We start from the raw sequence: 16669 nt of genomic DNA, 5'->3' as shown, positions 1-16669 counted from the left end.
AAAGCTACAGGAATCACCACAGTGTGGTACTGGCATAAGGAAAATACATCAATCAATAGAATAAAACTGAGGGCCCTGAAATAAATCCCTATATTTATGGTCAATTGATTTTTGATCATAGCGTTATGGTCAAAGTGCAAATCATTCAACGGGGGAAAGAACCACCTTTCAACAAATGATGTTGGAACAACTGTATATCCACATTACAAAAGAATTTGTCTCCAATTTCAAACTATATCACCAAACTCTCATAATCAAATCAGTATGGTATTGATATAAAAACAGATACATGGCTCAATGAAACACAATAGTGAGCCCAGAAATAAACTCACCAATACAGGTCAATTAGTTTACGACAAAGTAGGAAGAATATACAGTGAAGAAAGGACAGTCTTTTAGTAAGTGGTATTGGGAGGACTGGACACTAACATACAAAATAATGAAACTGGGCAACCATGTTACACCGTGCACAAAAATTAACTGAAAATGGATTAATGTAAAATGGAACATTATGACCTGACACCATAAAAATCCTACAAGAAAACATAGGGAATTAGTTCCTTCACATAGGTCTGGGTGAGGATTTTTGAATTTGACGACAAAAGAGAACAAAAGCAAAAATAAACAAGTTGGACCCCATCAAACCAAAAATCTGCTGCACAGCAACGGAAGCCATCAACAACAACAAAAAGGCAACCTACTGAATGAGGCAACCTAATGAACAAAAAGGCAACCTACTGTATCTGCAACCTACAGATATCTGCAAATCATACATCTGATAAGGGGTAAATATCTAAAATATCTAAAGAACAACTCCAAGCAAAAAGACAATCTGATTTTTTTAAAAATGGGCAATTCTGTATAGACATTTTTTTCCAAAGAAGACATATATATGGCCAATAGGTACGTGAAAAGATGCTCAATATCGCTTATCATCAAGGAAATGCAAATCAAAAAGCACAATGAGAAAATACCTCATACTTGTCGGGATGGCTATTATCAAAAAGAAAAGATATAAAAAGTCTTGGCAAAGATGTGGACAGGAGGGGAAATAAACTGGTAGAAATGTAAACTGGTACAGCCACTTTGGAAAACAATATGGAGATTCCTTAAAAAATTAAAAACAGAACTACCATATGATTGAAAATTTTCACTTCTGTGCATTTATCTGAAGGAAATGAAAACACTAACTTAAAAAGACATATGCACTCTGTGTTCATTGCAACATTATTTATAACAGCCCAGGTATGGAACTATCCTTCGGGTCTATTGACAGATGCGTGGACCAAGAAAATGTGGTATATACACAATGGAATATTATTCAACCATAAAAAAGAATGAAATCTTGCCATCTGTAACAACATGGATGGACCTTGAGGGCATTCTGCTAGAATAAGTCAGACAGAGAAAGGCAAATATAATATGATTTCAGTTATATGTGGGATCTAAAAAAAAGGAACAAAACAAAGAACACGTTCAAAGATACACAGAAGTGATTGGTGGTTGCCAGAGGCAGGGCCAAGGGCGGGTGGGGGTGGGGTGGGCAAATTGAGTGTAAGGAATCAAAGGCAACAAATTTCCAGTTATAAAATTTAAAAGTTATGGGGATGTAATGGACAACATGGCAACTATAGTTAATGATACTGTATAGCTTACATGAAAGTGGCTAAGTGTATCTTAAAAGTTCTCATCATAAGAAAAACATTTTATACAACTATGGATGGTGATGGATGTTAACTAGACTTATTGTAGTGATCACTTTTCAATATATACATATATTCAATCATTATGCATACACATGAAATACAATGTTGTATGTCAATTATACCTCAATTTAAAAAAAATGAAGGGAGAAGAAAAAGAATCATTTATAAAAGATAAAAAAGAATGAAGTTGGACCCCCTACATCAACAAATACAATGGCATACCATTTGACCATAAAGAAAAATAAAATATTGATACATGCTGCAATATAGATCAACCTTGATAATGCTATGCTAAGTGAAAGTAACAGGTCATAAAAGGCCACATATTGTATGATGCCATTTATATAAAATGTCCAGGATGGGAAAATTCATACAGACAGAAAATAGGATGGGAAGAAAGGAGAGTGACTATAAATGAGTACAGGGTTCCTTTTTTAAGGTGATAAAAATGTTCTGAAATTTGATAGTCATGATGGTACCAAAAGAAAACACGGTATGAAAAGTAACTAACAATGATTCTTTAATGAATTTTTTATTAGAAATTATAGTTAATATACAACTTTATGGAGGGCACCTCCCAGGTTTAGAAATGTAAAAACATACTTCCCAATTCATGGAATAGAATATTTATGAAAAGATATTACCTCATATACCTTAAACCCAAGGCACTTTTATTTCTCTTATGCTCTTTCATTGATCCATATATTCCTTCAGTGTCTCTCACTCCACAAATACTTATTCACACCTATCCATATATACCTGCCCTCATTTTTTTGGTGATAACATTTGAAAAAAGTAGAACAAAGTAATCACTGAGGTCAAAAATAAGGAAATCCATTTGTCGACTCCCTCATGCTGCCTGTGACTGCTTTGTAAAATAAATGTGGGCTACTTAAAGGAGGGCCTTTAAGGTATAATTAATCTATATTTTATGAAGCCAAGTTAACAGACTATTCATAGCGAAAACTGCACTGAGTTTGGTGGAGGGGATGGTGGACAGTAAATGCATGAAAAAATGAACAAATCTGAAATGCTAATGGTAAATAACAATGCAAGTGTTTGGCAGCAAATTAATACTCTGATCATAACTGGAGTATGCATAGCCTAAATACATATATCAGGGATAAATTACTGAGCTGCAGTATCATCCAGTCAGGGTTTAGTGGTTAGCACAGAATTTAATCTATGGTATAATATCTAATAGCATAATTTAGTTCTTTGAAAACACACACACACACACACACACACACACACACACCCTTTTATGATGCCCCTGAATTTGAGATTTAACCTCTGAACATTAAAGCATGCTTTGTTCTGTAAAGGGATCACGTATTATAGCTGTGAAGTAAAAAACAAGCCGGTGTGGTGCATAAAATACATGTCAGAGAGGAGGTAAATGGCTTGTTCAGATTAGAGCCTACTCAGTGAAAGGTGCTGACTAGGAAGACAATGGAATCGGGCCCTCGCTAGCACAGGGGATTTTTGCAGAAAGAAATGTCATAACACGAAAGGTAACAATGCATGAGAGACCACAGGGTACTGTTACAGCCACAGGTAGGTCAGACACTCTAAATGTGATAATTGCTAGTTTCTAGGGCTTTAGAGTGCCAGCCAAAGGGGTCAAATTCAGGCAAAAGGACCTAGAAAAAAAGAAGTCCAGAGAGAGGGGTATGGGGCCAACAGACTACCCTGAATCACTTCAAATCACTGCCTTATGAAGAAAGGACCAATCCCGCCTGTTTTAGAGAAGGACTATGAGGGTTATTGCAAGAGATCTAAGTGCTGAAGAAAAGGTAACTTTTTGAATTATGTAGCTGTCTTTTTCATTATTCCATCAAATCATACTATGTAATGTTCAAAATGCCATTATGCTCACCAGAGGCAAACGCATGGCGTGACACAAAACTTGCAGAGATAATCCCACATTTATGCAATGCCATCCCTCTCAATACTTTGTTCTCTGATACAGCTAAGTTACAAAAACACCTCATTTCAGTCTGATTTCCTAAATGGTTTCATTTTTCCTTGATGACAGTAGTCAGGAGAGAATAGGGAAGGAACCGCACATGTGCCAGTCTACTAGTTTCCTAGGGTCACTGTAAACAAGTCACCACAAAGTTGGTGGCTTAACGCTGCACAAATGTATGCTCTCACATTCTGAAGGCTGGAGGTCTAAAATCAAGGTACCAGCAAGGCTGCACTCACTGCGAAGGCTCCAGGGGAGAATTTGTCTCTGTTGCTTCTAGCTCTTGATGGCTGTTGGCAATCCTTGGCATTGCCTGGCTATATCCCTACAATTTCTGCTTCCACAGTCACATCTCCTTCTCCCCTTTGTATCTTCTCCTCCTTTGTCTCTTATATTGCCATTGGATTGAGCGTACAACTGCTTAATTCTGGATGATCTCATCTTGAGATCCTGAATTGAATTATACCAGAAAAGACCCTTTCCCCAAATAAGGACACATTTCCAGGTTCTAGGTGGGAAGTTACCACTCAATCCACTAGAGGTTGGGAATTTTAAACCATAACTGAATATGTATCTATTCTATAACATCATATAACCTCTCAAATATAAAATCTTGAAAAAGAATGGACAGTGACATTTGAGTGACTTCTTATAGTTGCCATTTTCTCCCAGTCAGAAACTGTTTCCTCTTTTCAACTGTATGGCAATACCTAACTGATCGTGCACCAAAACTTCAGTCAAATGTAAAGCATAGTTAAGGCTGTGCAAGAAGGTAAGATTTGTACCTCATTATCTAAAACTTAAACTTGAAAAACAATCAAAATTATTTTAATATTTGTTGACTAAATTACAACAAGGAAACAAAAAGGGACATTTCATTAACTTTTTATTTTTTTACTAAAGTACAAAGTGTAAATTGTTAACTTTACTAACTTAAGTATTGTCTGAGTAAGCTTCTTTGGATCCCCATCTGGTCTTGGTTGCTAATTTTTAGGTGAACTATATTCTTAGGATGCTCTTGATTTTTAAAAAATCTGTATACTTCACAGGGAGCCTGGGTGGTTTAGTAGGTTAAGCGTCTGACTTCGCTTCAGGTCATGATCTGAGTGTTTGTGAGTCTGAGCCCCACAGAGGGCTCTGTGCTGACAGCTCAGAGCCTGGAGCCTGCTTCAGATTCTGTCTCCTTCTCACTCTGCACGCCGCCCCCCCCCCCCCCAACCATCACATGGGCTCTGTCTCTCTCTCTCTCAAAAAATAAACATTAAAAATTTAAAAATCTATATACTTCATTCTTTTAGTTCCCAGCCTCCTTTATCAGTCATATAGACCCCAAACTGGACTATGGATAAGTGGAAGGAGAAATACCTAACAAAGTAATGGCCATAATTAACTAGTACCTGTAGATTAATAGGTTTTGTAGAAGGGAAAGAAAAAAACACACATGACAATTATTTTGTATACCTGTGAATTTCAATGATTAATTGTACCACAACTCACAACTGCCCACATCACTAAGAACCAATACAGATGGCCATATCTGACTAGTTCTTAAGGTTTACACTATAAAATCTTCTAGAGACACCAATTCTCACCAGTAATGTCGTTGTATACTATATTAAATGGCAGATCTACTAAAAGAATTATTTCAGACACTCAGCAAGTTTTGGTTTAAATCCTTCTAACTATTCAAATGAGGAAAACTTACTACTTTATTAAGAATCAAAGGCCTTGCATTGATAAATGTTTTCAGTTTTACTGTCCAAATATTTCTCAGCTGATTAAGTTTTAATTGATCTAAATATTCACAAATTATTTATCCAAACAGTCATCCATCAACATTTTATTGCTTAGAAACAAAAGTTTGCCTATTTAAGCAGACTTCCTAATTAAAAATAAGTCAAGTCAGTCATGGGTTTGGCCATCTATCAAACCCCCAGCCATTGTTCTGATTGACTGCACATTTCATTCTTTGGCTATGAAAGATAAACTAATTATTGAATATTAAAAGCAATGAATATTTGAAATTTACTGTGAATAGAAGCAATAATCAAGGGATAAAAAACCAGGTTGCCAAAAGCCCCAGTTTGAACACAGTACAACATTCTAAATTTAATACATTTTTTCTAATTTTTATTACCATCAGCACTGCAGTTATCAGAGGGTGCCCAAGTTAAGGAGAAATCAGACAAGGCATACTGTAGCAGCAATAAGAAAGATCTATTCCAATGAGACCATCTAATCAGCTGCTGTTCATCAATGAAATATTTTCACCATAAAAAATGCTGGCTGCCACATAATTGCTAAAGCTAAATGAAATTAACCTTGGAATAGATTGGTTTATTGAGTTACTTTACCCTTAAAGATACATTGCTTGAGGTCATCGAGAGGCCAGGACGGAGTGGCTTTTGCACCTAAGGGATCCCTTCCCTTATTATCTCTATCCTTCTTTTATCATCTTTTCTGTCTTCTATCTTCTTCCCCTTACTACAAGCTCAGGAGGCAGATACGCAGGGTATGAATAATGTACCAATCTAGCTTCTTTTCCCACCTCAGACAAGGTACCAACAGAGATCAGCATAGGTAACACTCAAGGAGTTTCCTTCAAAGAACACTACCTTGCCCATGGCCAAGACAATGCTAGTTTCCCTACAGAAGACAGGTGACTGGATATCATTACATAATTTAATTCTACCATGAGCAATTTGGAGATACTTATGTATAAATTATAGTCATCCACAACCTGAGATGATGAAATAAAGTTAAGTCTTTTGTTTTGAAGATCTGTAGTGTTAAAAAAAACAGCTAAATTTCCACAATGAAGGCCCCAAACACTATTTATGAAGCAATCAAGTCTGATGGGCTAAAATCTAGAGTTATTGTATTATTCTCTTGGAAGCTGTTCATAATAATCTATATTTATTAAAGTACATCCTTTTCACATGTAGGGGAGGAATGATATGGGAATAAGAAAGCTTATAATAATATGTCGTTGACAGCTTGGGGATATACAGTTTACCAACCCAGGGTTATTTACCATAAAATATCAATATTAAGAATGTTTTATAACCTACTTATAATAAATTGGTAATTTGCATATTAACTTTTAGAGCAGAAATACTGTTATTAATTATTCTCATTATGGAACCTGAAACCAATTATATTAAAATTAGAGTCACAAATATATGCATAATTGCAGTATACAGCATTATGCTTTTAGTTGTTAACAGTAAATCAACATTATGATGACATCAAGGAAGCATATAACTAAAAAATTAAAAATAGCAAAAAATTAATGATGGATGTATTATATTAAAGGTTGTAAAACACATCAAAAAATCCAAGTTTGTGTTTCCGAAGGAAATATGTTACCAATCACGGTTTGAATATACGGTTTGAAGGTAAATTCTACTAGGAAAGTGTAGTTTTAGGTGTCATGGGGGAACCAGGTATGTCAAATCCCATGTAATGGATGGTCAGGTGTCTATGGGTTCTCTTCCTCCCACTTCACGTTCGGTGAAAGGTATCTCATTTCACTAATTCTCAGATTCATCACCTATGGAATAAAAATAATCAGCCACAGCTTCCAGTTCAGTGCACCCTTGCTCACCTTTGCTTAAGACTCAACTTTGGTCTATAAGAAAACATCCCTTCATCTTTATCTAACAGGTCATTGTTCCAAGTCTCATTTTTATACTTGACATTTTTATACTTTATCTATAGGGAAATCTTGGGTTATACTGAGAACTAAATGGGACAATATTCCAATGTTCTTAGCATAATATCAGATACAGATTAGTAAAATTAGAATAAACATTAAAATAATAGCTAACATTTATTAGACCCTTCATGGGTGCCAGACAATGACGTAGGAATTTTAACAGTATTAATTTATTTGACCCTTACAACAAAGGAGGTAAAGTTATTAACCTCATTTTATGGAGAAAGAAACAGATGCAGAAAGAAGTACCTTGTCCAAGGTCACAGGGTTATAGCAGGGGCTAAATTTCAAACCAGGGAATTTAACTCTGGGGCTTGTGCTCTTATCCATTACACCTAAGCTCTTAATAAATATTAGTTATAAACTGATAGTTACCAGAAGAGAGGTAGGTGGGAGGCTGGGTAAAATAGGAATTAAAAATTAAAAAATATATATATATCTTTTCCATTATATATTACTTTGGGAATATAAAAAAAAACCCACACAACTTTAAAATGTAAACAAAGTGTCTAATCATATTCTCTAAAACTTGATAAAAAATGCAGAAAAATAAATAAATACATGTTGGTTATTGTTCTTATTTTAAAGAGACAGAAAAGGGAGAAAAAGAGGATAGAGAAGAGAAAATTAGAGACGCAATTATACTTAGTTTTCTCGTGCTAGGAAATATACTGGGATTTTGCATGTGCTGTATAATCTAATCTTCATAACAACCCTAAAAGGTAAGCATGGTTATCTGCACAATGCTGACAAGAAGTCTGAGTTTTAGAAACCTTATAGGACAACTAAAGTGAACTAGAACAATACACAACGTTCCATTCCATCTAAACTTAAGCAATATAGTTATCTCAGCTTCTCAAATCTACACAGCCAATTAAAAAAAAATACTTATTTGGGGGCACCCAAATTGGGTGGCTCAGTCTTGTTAAGCATTTGACTCTTGATTTTGGCTCAGATCACAATCTCATTGTTCCTGAGATAGAGACAGGGTTGGACTATATGCTGTCAGTGGGGAGCCTACTTGGGGTTCTTTCTCTCCTCGCTCTCTGCTCCTCCCCCAGCCCTCACTTTCTCTTTCTCTCTCTCAAAATAAATAAATAAACAATAAAAAAATAGATAGGGGCACCTGGGTGGCTCAGTAGGTTAGGCACCCAACTTTGGCTCAGGTCATGAACTCACATGCCTGGGTTCAAGCCCTGGGTAGGACTCTGTGGACAGTGAGAGCTTGGAGCCTGCTTCAAATTCTGTGTCTCACTCTCTCTGTGCCCCTCCCCTGCTTGCATTCTCTCTCTCTCAAAAATAAACACTAATACTTATTTGACTATTTTCTAAGTGTGTAAGTGTGCATTGCATTTTACTTTAAAAAATGCCTGGGGGCGCCTGGATGCCTCAGTTGGTTAAGGATCTGACTTCCGCTCAGGTCATGATCTCGCAGTCTGTGAGTGCAAGCCCCGCATTGGGCTCTGTGCTGACAGCTCAGAGCCTGGAGCCTGCTTCGGATTCTGTCTCTCTCTCTCTCTCTGACCCTCCCCCGTTCATGCTCTGTCTCTGTCTCAAAAATAAAAAAAACGTTAAAAAAAAATTTTTTTTTTTTAAATGTCAGTACGTCTGAGAAAAATACTGCCCTGCTGAATAACCATGCACAATGATTCTCAAGCAAATTTAGATTGGGATACTTGGCTGGGGAAGTGAGCACCTAGGCTGATGGAGCCATAGCACTTCATTCCACACAGACAAAATGTCTGGAAATATTTCTACCATTAAGCTGAGGAAATAATGCAACAAAGTTCCCTCCACCACTGGCATTATCTTCTGATTCAATTGCTTATGTGAGAATTAAAAACGATTCAACTTGCTTTTCTCCTTGGGTGGAAGGGAAGTTAAAGCAAGGCTAGTCCTAAAACATTTTATTGAGACCATCCATAGTCTGAGGCCAAGTTTTCAAGAGTTGGATGGCATGTTTGATGCATTATCTACATGAACGTATTTTTTTTCCCCTTAAACAAAGACCTCCTGCCCCAACATGTATTCTTATCTGGAATAAGATGTCAACTGTCTTCTACATAACCTCAAGGTTGGAATGTTGCACCCACTTACAAAGCACTTCCAAAGGGTCATCAGAAAGTCTTTGAACTCAGTGGTTCAACTCATGACCCAAATATAGCCTGATGATCTTAACATCCACCCCTATTATCTATCCACTTATTACTATTGCAAGTTCACTAAGGGCCAGGCACTGGGTAGACCCTGGTAAATTAATCAATAAGGTTTGGTAGCCCTAGATATAACAGAAGGAGTAAACAGTAGAAGGGGTATTGGTAGTCTTGTGACAGGAAGAGAAATGATTGCTAATGGCTTAATAGTGCAGGGGGCCTGAGAAACAGAACGTGCTCCATATTGCAATACAATATGTATGCTCATGAAAATGTCCACATCTCATCAACAGTGACCTAAATTATTCTATGCCTTTTTAGAAAGTGCCTTTTTAATAAGGAAGGAGTTTTATCCTGAAGATACTGAATGAAAAAAAATGGTGTGGAGGGGTAAATTCTCGGAGGCATCATCTCCATTAATGAGATTTTTTGGTTATGTAAATTAATTCATTTTTTAAAAACTGCTAAATACAAGAGATTACAAAATTCTGTCTACAAAGCAGTGTGAAAATATTTAAAAATAATGTATACACAATGTCTACCTTGTAAGATTGTCCTATAGATAAATTTATATAAAGTATGAAAATGACATTTGAAGGTATGACATGTTCAATAAAGATGAAGGGATGTTTTCTTATACATCAAAGTGAGTCTTAAGAAAAATTTTTTTAATGTTTACTAATTTTTGAGAAAGAGAGAGACAGAGCATGAGCTGGGGAAGGGCAGAGAGAGAGGGTGACACAGAATCCAAAGCAGGCTCCAGGCTCTCAAACCCATGGATAGCATGATCATGACGTGATCAGAAGTCAAATGCTCAACCGACTGAGCTACCCAGACACCCCAATTAAAAGGAGTCTTAAGCAGAGGCAAGCAAGGATAAACTGAACTAGAAACAGAGGCTGGTTTTCCTTGGTAGCCACTGATTAACTGTGTAAATAACAATGAGTAATTAATTTACTCCAATCTTAAATTTCATTTTTTAAGCGTTTATTTATTTTTTTATTCAGGGAGAGAGTGTGCAAGACAGCATGACTGGGGGAGGGGAAGAGAGAGAGGGGGAGAGAATCCCAAGAAGGCTCCATGCTGACAGCACAGAGTCCAATGCAGGGCTTGATCTCATGGACCATGAAATCATGACTTGAGCCAAAATCAAGAGTTGGACGCTTAACCAACTGAGCCACCAAGGCACCCCACCAATCTTCAATTTAATTTTTAAAATGATATAGGCCAAGAAACTTTTAAGGTCTATTTCAGCCATAAAATTATAGGATTAAAAATGAAGAAATATTTTCACTTGCATACTATAGTACAGTAAGCATGATCAAAAGACTTTTATTTCCCTCACTGATTATGAAAATTCTTGGGGAGAAAGAAGTTACTCAGTAACATTCAGAAGATGTAATTGTCATGCTTCACCTTACATCATTCAAGAAAAGTATTTTACTCTAAACAATTAAAAAATGGTTTTTGAATAAAGGCAACATCTTAAAAAAAAGAAAAAAAAGTCTAAAAACTAGGAAGATCAAGAAGCTGGATTCCAGAAAATTATTAGAATATAAAGAGTTTTGATTTACAAAAATGCATCACCCCCCAAACAATTTTATGCATATATTTTCTTTGTTGTGTCACTAAAGAAGCAATTAATAAAAGAATTCCTTTATTCATACATATAAAGTGTCCTACACTTTGCAAATAGAAGGATGGAAAGACAGACTCAGTTCTCTTAGAATGTAGATTCTATCGTAACAATTAAATGAGAAAAAATATACAAAATCATTCTATTTTGTATTAAGTCCTTACTAATGAAACAGAGGCTGCTGTTACATAGAAGTGGCGGGCTGGAAGGAGGAAAGCGGCAGAGAAGAATAGAAATGATGTGCATTACTTCATAGATTAGACAGGATGATGTGAAAACTTTCTCTTAGGAGGTCATACCTAAATTGAGAATTAAGGATCATGAGACGTGAGCATGTGAAGGATCATAAGAAAAGCATATCAGACAGGGGCAATGAAAGTATCAAGGCTTTGGAGTGCCTGGGTTGCTCAGTCGGTTAAGTGGACGGAGTCTTGGTTTTGGCTCAGGTCATGATCCCGAGGCTGTGAGATTGAGCCCTGTGTCAGGCTCTGCTGTAAGCCTGGAGACTGCTTGGGATGTCTCTCCCTGTCTGCCCCTCTCTCCCTCTCTCTCTCTGTTTCTCTCTCAAATAAATAAAAAGTGGGGAAAAAAAAAAAGAAAGTATCAAGGCTCGGGTGCAAAAGATAGTTTCTCATTTTCAAGAAATTAAAATGAGACCATGGTAATGAATTTGAGATTTATTCTAAGTGCAGTAGAAGGCATAAAACAGCAAAGTGGAATGATCTCATTTGCATGTTTAAAAGATTACTTTGCCTGTTTTATGATAAACGGTTAAAGAAGATCTAGAGAAGATGCACAGAGACCAGGTAGGAGGGGGTGCTGAAGAAATAATACATCTTGATTTCACCAAGGCATGTGGCAAAGATTCTCACCACTTTAAGAACACATAGGAAAAACTGGGGTTCAATTATAGTATGTTTGGGAAAATGTGTAGCTAATTGAACAAGAGTATGCAAAGAATATTGATTTAAAAGTTCAATCTCATCTTCGTGGAAATTCTGTATTGGCATGCTGCCCTGTCCTGGTCAACATGTTATATCAATTATTCGAACGTACACATGCTTATCAAATTTTCTGCTGACATTAAAGTAGGAGGACAATCAATATGTCAGATTAAAAAAAAGATTTAAAACAATTTCAACTGTAAGGGAACAAAGGGTCACCACTCAGAAGGTGAATTTAATAGGGGTAAATATAATATTCTGAGTTTAGGTTAATAAAATAACATGGTTGGGTAGCTGGAGATTAATAGGCATTCATAAAAAATCAATTCTCAGATTTTACATGACTGTATGTTCATGTAAGGTTAAGATGTGAGACTGGGGCTTTAAGAAAAGATGAATATCAATGTCAGCTGCATTCATTGAAAAAGAAGTTCACATTGTAGGATACTACTGCTCTCACTGCCCTCTGCAAAGGTCAAGGCACATGCGTAGAATTAGATACATTTCTATATGGTCATAAATTGATAGATAAATTAACAAAAATGGATGTGATATGAAGAAGATGGTTGTAGATTAAGTGCCTGGAGAAGACAACAATTAGGAAAGAAGGGACATGATTGTATTTTCACATATTTGAAGCCTAACCAGGATCACACAGTAAGCATGGGGAGTGAGAGTGATGGAAATTTAGACATTTAGTTAAAATTTTATGAAAGAGATGCTGTGTTTGTTTTTATACTTCTGAATAACTAGAGCAGTCTATCATGGATCAGGATGCTTTGTGATGAATAGGTGAGCTCTCTAGTTTTAGAATTTTTAAGGCTCAGTCACAGATTTTGATGGTGGCAGGATACCTACATTATATATTAAGTGGGATAAGTAAGGTGGACTCCAAACCCTGGTCCTCAGGCCAACTCAGCCACCCACAAAATGAGTGATAGAGCTTTCTCCTAGGCTAAATGAGTCTAATTAAATGACCACTCTCAAATATGATATTCTGTTTTTTAGATAGTTCTGGTAATAGAAATGCCTGTACTTTTACAAAAGGATAGCCTTAAGAGTTGGTGATTTGTTTTTTAAATGCCATAAATTAGAAAATCAAGAGTTGGCAGTTCTATGTCAACCTCTAATTTTTGTTGTTACTATTGCTATCTTAAAAATTTTCTTATATTATGGAATCCAAAAATCAAAGAAGTACAAGTTTAATTGAGTGTAGAGATCTCCCTACTCTTAGAATCAATGAGTCTGTGTTTATTTTTTTTAAATAAATCCAACAGAATTCACTTGCTATTCCTAAAAAATAAGTATAGACTTGCATTAGACCAGGAGAAATAAACATTTTGGTTCTGTAGCATTCAATCAGACATATAATCCTTCTATTATTCTGTACACCTAAGGATATTTGGAAGATATCAGGAGATATTCACCAACAAAATAATCTTGGAATCCTATATATACCTAATACTCAGAAAATTCATTTCTCAACTAGCAAAAATGCCACGTGACGGCAATAATAGATTAAGCACTGAATATTAGATATATTTGATGTTGAGTTCCCAGAGAGGATTTTGTTAATGAGAATATTCTACAGTGTTACTGCCAACAGACTTTGTAATTATGAAACCTTTGACATTAATGCACTGCTGTATGAGTTGGGATTTTATACTGGAAATATATAATCATATGCAAATACATAAACCCTTAAAAATGTAACTGCACATCAATCCTCAAAGGCATCTATACTCAAATGTGTACTCACTGCTCTTCCCTGTGGATTTTATTTTCAACTTACTATTTCTAAATTCCACTTTCTTTCATATGCTCATGAACTTTTATTAGATGACGGTCTTATGAGATGGCAATTTGTTTTTTAAATGTTCTAAGCTGGAAATATAAAAGGTATAGTATAAAAGTTAACACTTTGCCTCTGCTTACTGTTGTTATAGTTGTTTTAAAAATTTTCCTAATCTATAAAATAAGAAAAAAAAGGAGAATTATAGGATTAATAGACTAGCAAAATTTGTTGCAACTCTAAACTTTATGGTTAAACATTTCTCAAAATGACTATTACTGGCAGTTCAATTGCTTGCTTATATACACTCTATAATGTGTATGTATCTATGTGTGCTATTTTGTTGTGTATGTAAATTTATACGTATATAAATTTGTGTGTGTGTGAATTTATATATGTACAGAGAACCCTCTAACAAACTGTCATATAATCAGTCTTAATCCTTATAAAAGCAGAATACATCTTTCCACTTAGATTTACAATTTATCCTATAAACAAGGTATTTCCCAAATATGAATAAAAGGTAAAGATCATACAACAAATTAAAATCTATTTGGTTTTTAAAAGAAACTGTTTTAAAGGCTTAATGGTATAAAAATTCAGAGTAACATTTGCACACAATGTAATTGCTACTTACAAGCAAACTGAAGCTTTGCTTCTCTGCTAACAATTGTTCCAAATGAGTTTGTTGCTATGCACTGGTACGTTCCAGCATCTTGGGTTTTATTGGGGTTATTGATCAACAAGCTGCCTTCAACAACACTGTAGCGGAAATCCACACCAATGTCAACATCTGTTCCATTTAATTTCCACCTATAGCATAAAAATGCCAGTAGATAAAGCCTTGTAATATTAATCAATATTTCTGAATCATTTAAAACATATAAAAACTATATAAATAGCATGAAATACCATCTGTGACTTTTTTTAACCATGGTAGAAAAAAAAAAAGTTAGAAATGCTCTACCCAGCAATGGTGACAACTTAAGTGCTATGGAAAGAGCATGACTTTTATAGTAAGCAATGATATTAAAATTTTAACACTTGCTTTTGTGGCTACTTGATTCTACACACACTTTATTTTAAAATCCCCATAGCATCTTGTATAACTTTCTTCAAATAGGGCTCCTCGGAAAAAGTCCTTTTTTCTAGTTTGTAGTTATTCTTTAAATGGGTCTCTACAGATGACAGAATATACCACTTACAGGTAGATTGCTGAGTATTTGATGAAATTGCTGCAGAGATGCTTTGATTTGGTCCTTAATATGACTGAAATGGCTGACTGCAAAGCAGAGGAACTCTATTGATCTAGAGCTGTCTTAGGGGCCAAACTAGTCTTGATCATGGATCACTTTGAAGATCTTCTTAGTCAATGGCACTCAAATATCAATCAACCATCCCAGTAAACTGCAGATCAGGTCATTAGGTAACAGAGGCAAAGAGAGCTGTGTTGTTCTTCTGTTTATTTACTTCAATCATCTATTGTATCTGATGATATTGTTTGGCCCTATAAATAAATTTTCCTGGGACGTGCACATTTAAACAGCCAAGCTTTACTAACAAGATCTACTTCCTTTCCTTCTTCTTCTTTTTTTTTTTTTTTTCCACAGCCAGTAACATTCCAAAGAGAGCTTATTTTAACCAAATTGCCTTCCTTTGAATACTTTGGAACTTTTGAGCTAATACAATTCACTGACTATGTATCTTATTTTTCTTTTCCCCCTCCCTCTCAAATTCTACAAAAATACCAGGTAATGAAAATATGCCATGGTTGAAGCTTCTAAAATATCAAGAGTCCCACAGAAGCATTCCCATGGGGAGAACAAAAAATAAGAAAACACTGCAGCACAAAGGAAATTGATAAAAAACCATAACAAGATTAAAGAATGAGAGACTTTCATTTTTATTTCCTTCAATCAGTAAAAAACAAACAAAAAGTCATTTAAAATGTGTATGTATACCTACATACTCACTGTGTATCTTCTCACAATATTCTGGAGTACTATGGCTGGTGTGTACAATGAATGTAAAAGGATTTATATGAAACCATACAATCCAGTTTGTTTCATGATTTTGGATATTTGGTGTCAAAAAAAGCAGAAGTTTAAAGATGATCCTTTTCTCTGTGTCAAGAGCTCTTTCACACTTCAAGGTCAATTCTATTTTGTTCTATTTTTATTTTTTTTAAGTTCACTTATTTATTTTGGAGGGAGGGAGAGAGAGAGAGAGAGAAAGAGAGAGCAGGAGGGGCAAAAAGGGAGAGAGAGTGTCCTAAGCAGGCTCCACACTGTTAGCATAGGGCCCGCGATGTGGGGCTCCAACCCATGAACCCTGAGATCAAGGGTAGGCAAGAATAAGATGCTTAACTGACTGAGCCACCCAGATACCCCAGGGTCAATTTTAAATCACCTTTTCCATTGAAATCTTTTTCAATATTAGTCAAAATTAATTAAAGTTTTCCACAGTCTCCTATAGGATTCTCTCTGCTTCATCAGTTAGGAATTTGCCTTCACCAGAGATAATTTGCCTACATCACTTTTGTATTGTTCCCTTAGCAACCTAGACCTTGACACTCTCCTTGACTAAATATTGTACTTCTTTATGATATATTTTAGCTTTGAGCATACACAATTTATGAGCATTGTAGCCCATCAGAGCATGGTGGTGTACGTTTGTTCACATCCATGTCTTTGAATTGTAGAATTTAGAAACATGAGGGGCAGGAAAGGTAGGTCAGAATCACAAAATTGG

General features: G+C 35.6%; 1 protein-coding gene across 5 annotated transcripts in view; it reads right to left on the bottom strand.

The window, feature by feature from the left end:
- Positions 1–16669, bottom strand: part of CNTN4 (contactin 4) — a 907777-nt gene that overhangs the window by 287498 nt on the left and 603610 nt on the right. For all 5 annotated transcript variants that reach the window (XM_047849694.1, XM_047849690.1, XM_047849689.1 and 2 more), the window contains one exon: positions 14556–14731. In XM_047849694.1, coding sequence (XP_047705650.1) covers positions 14556–14731 — 176 coding nt within the window. The remainder of the gene's footprint in view (positions 1–14555; positions 14732–16669) is intronic.

Source organism: Prionailurus viverrinus, chromosome A2 (genome assembly GCF_022837055.1).
Source record: "Prionailurus viverrinus isolate Anna chromosome A2, UM_Priviv_1.0, whole genome shotgun sequence".
NCBI classification, from domain to species: domain Eukaryota; kingdom Metazoa; phylum Chordata; class Mammalia; order Carnivora; family Felidae; genus Prionailurus; species Prionailurus viverrinus.
The sequence above is the reverse complement of the archived record's forward strand: the minus strand, read 5'-3'. Positions and strand labels throughout refer to the sequence as shown.